Source organism: Athene cunicularia, unplaced genomic scaffold, assembly GCF_003259725.1.
Source record: "Athene cunicularia isolate RWA unplaced genomic scaffold, athCun1 SCF_129, whole genome shotgun sequence".
In the NCBI taxonomy this organism is placed as follows: domain Eukaryota; kingdom Metazoa; phylum Chordata; class Aves; order Strigiformes; family Strigidae; genus Athene; species Athene cunicularia.
The window spans coordinates 1-1,866 of NW_020799188.1; the positions used below are offsets into that span (position 1 = coordinate 1).

General features: G+C 65.8%; 1 protein-coding gene across 1 annotated transcript in view; it reads right to left on the reverse strand.

Annotated features, from left to right (window-relative positions):
- Positions 1-327: 327 nt before the first annotated feature.
- Positions 328-1,866, reverse strand: part of IDH3B (isocitrate dehydrogenase 3 (NAD(+)) beta) — a 9,033-nt gene continuing 7,494 nt past the window's right edge. Inside the window, exon 11 of the mRNA XM_026867065.1 lies at positions 328-543. Coding sequence (XP_026722866.1) covers positions 466-543 — 78 coding nt within the window. The 3' untranslated portion in view covers positions 328-465. The remainder of the gene's footprint in view (positions 544-1,866) is intronic.

A 1,866-nucleotide genomic window follows, 5' to 3' on the forward strand; every position in this document is an offset into this window, starting at 1 on the left:
TGAGGAGGAGGAGAAGAAGAAGAAAAAGAAGAAGAAGAAGGAGAAAGCCAAGGACTCAGAGGAGGAGGAGGACTAGTGCTGCAGTGTGGAGCTGGAGCTGGGCTGGGCTCCAGCCGATGGACTCAATGGACTAGCAGCAGGTCAGCTTGGCCACCGGCCTTTGGCTTCGTGGCGGCCGCATGAACTTTGTGTTTGGCCCCTCGGCGGTTGGGTCGGTCCCTCTGCCCCCCTGGGGCTGCGTTGGAGCGTCGCTGGCCCTTGCACAGCGGCCATCACCCCCCCCATCCCACCCCGGGGTGACGGAACCGCAATAAAGGGCTGAGGGGGTGGTCGAGCCTTTTCTGTCTTTGTTTTGCTGCTTCAGCAGGGTAAGGGGGGGCAGAGATGGGGAGCCGACCCCCCTCGTGCTGCGGGGGCCGCATTCGTTAGCGGAAAGTGATAAATTACCAGCGGGAGGTGGAGGCCCTACGCGTCCAGGGCGGCGATCACAGCTTGGGTGAAATCCAGGGAGGTGGCGTAGCCCCCCATGTCTGCCGTGCGCACCTGCAAGGAGAGGGAGCATCAGCTGGGAGGGAGGGGCTCCCCCAGCACGGTGGGATACACACACAGACACCCCCCCCATCACAGCGGGGACCCCTGAGGGCCTGTGCAGAGTCCCCAAGGTGTCCCTGTGCCTCGGGGAGGGGGAGATCCGAGCTGTGGTGCCCCCCAGGTGTGTGCACAGGCTTCACCCCCCTGCTGCAGGAACGAGGCAGGTTTTGAGGGGTGCAGGGGGGTGGGAATTGAGGATTTCATGCCCCCTGCCCCCTCCCACCCCGGCAGAGCCATTCCCCAGGCTCACCCAGCTCAGCTGTCTGGAGGGGAGGGTGAGGGGCTCAGCCCTGGCCCCCTCCTTGCTGCCCATCCACCTTCTGGCCCCACCAAAACCTGCCGCGGTGCCCCCCGCTCCCCTCCAGGGCTTGGACAGGGCAGGGGCAAGCGTTGGACCCTTTTTATTGCGCAGATGAGTACACAGCACAGCACAGCGTTACACCCGGCCCGTCGCTCGATCTCACACAGCCAGGGCAGAGCTGGGCCTCGGGGGGGCCCCAGGAGCCCCCCAGGACTCCCAGTGCAGCCGTGGGGCCTGTCCTGGTACAAGCAGAGGTGCTGCCCTGCATGGGGGGTGGGGGTAGATCCCCCCCCAACCCTGCACCATTTCCCAGGGGCCTGGAGGTGATGAAACCTCGCAGCTTCCTCCCCAGGATGGTGCCAGAACTGGGACCCTCTGCCCCTTCCTGGATGTGGGCCCCGGTTTGTTATTGCTAAAGCTGCCAGGGGCAGGAGGGGGCTCCTCCAGCCCCCCCCCCGGCCCCTACAAGCTGCCTGCAGAGCGGGGGGCACAGCCCCTGCACCCCAACATCCCTGTGTGACCCCAGAGCCTCGCTCTGGCCCCTCGGTGCCTCCCGCCAGCCCTACTGGGGGGGGGCTGCCCTCCTCCTCCTCTCCTGGGGCCCCTCGGCCGGGCGAGGAGGGGGAAGGCCGTGCCACTGGGCCATAAGGGAAGCTGCTGCAGGGCGCCGGCCCGGGGGCGAGCGGGGTTCCTAGGAACCATAGTGGGGGTGCAGGTTGTCAATCACAGACTTGACGAAGTCAGAAGTGGTGGAGTAACCGCCCAAGTCCCGTGTCCGAACCTAAAAATCCAACACAGGGAAGGGGTTGGGGGGAGAAACAAGGGAGAAATGTGATTGTGAACCAGTACAAGGGCTGCGGGAAGGGAGAGGAGAGCAGCTTCCCTCTAGGCCCCCGGCTAGAGACCCCGCGAGGAAGTGGCCACCCCAGGGCCTTCCCTGGCCAGTGAGCAGCGCCCGAGCGAGCCCCAGGAGG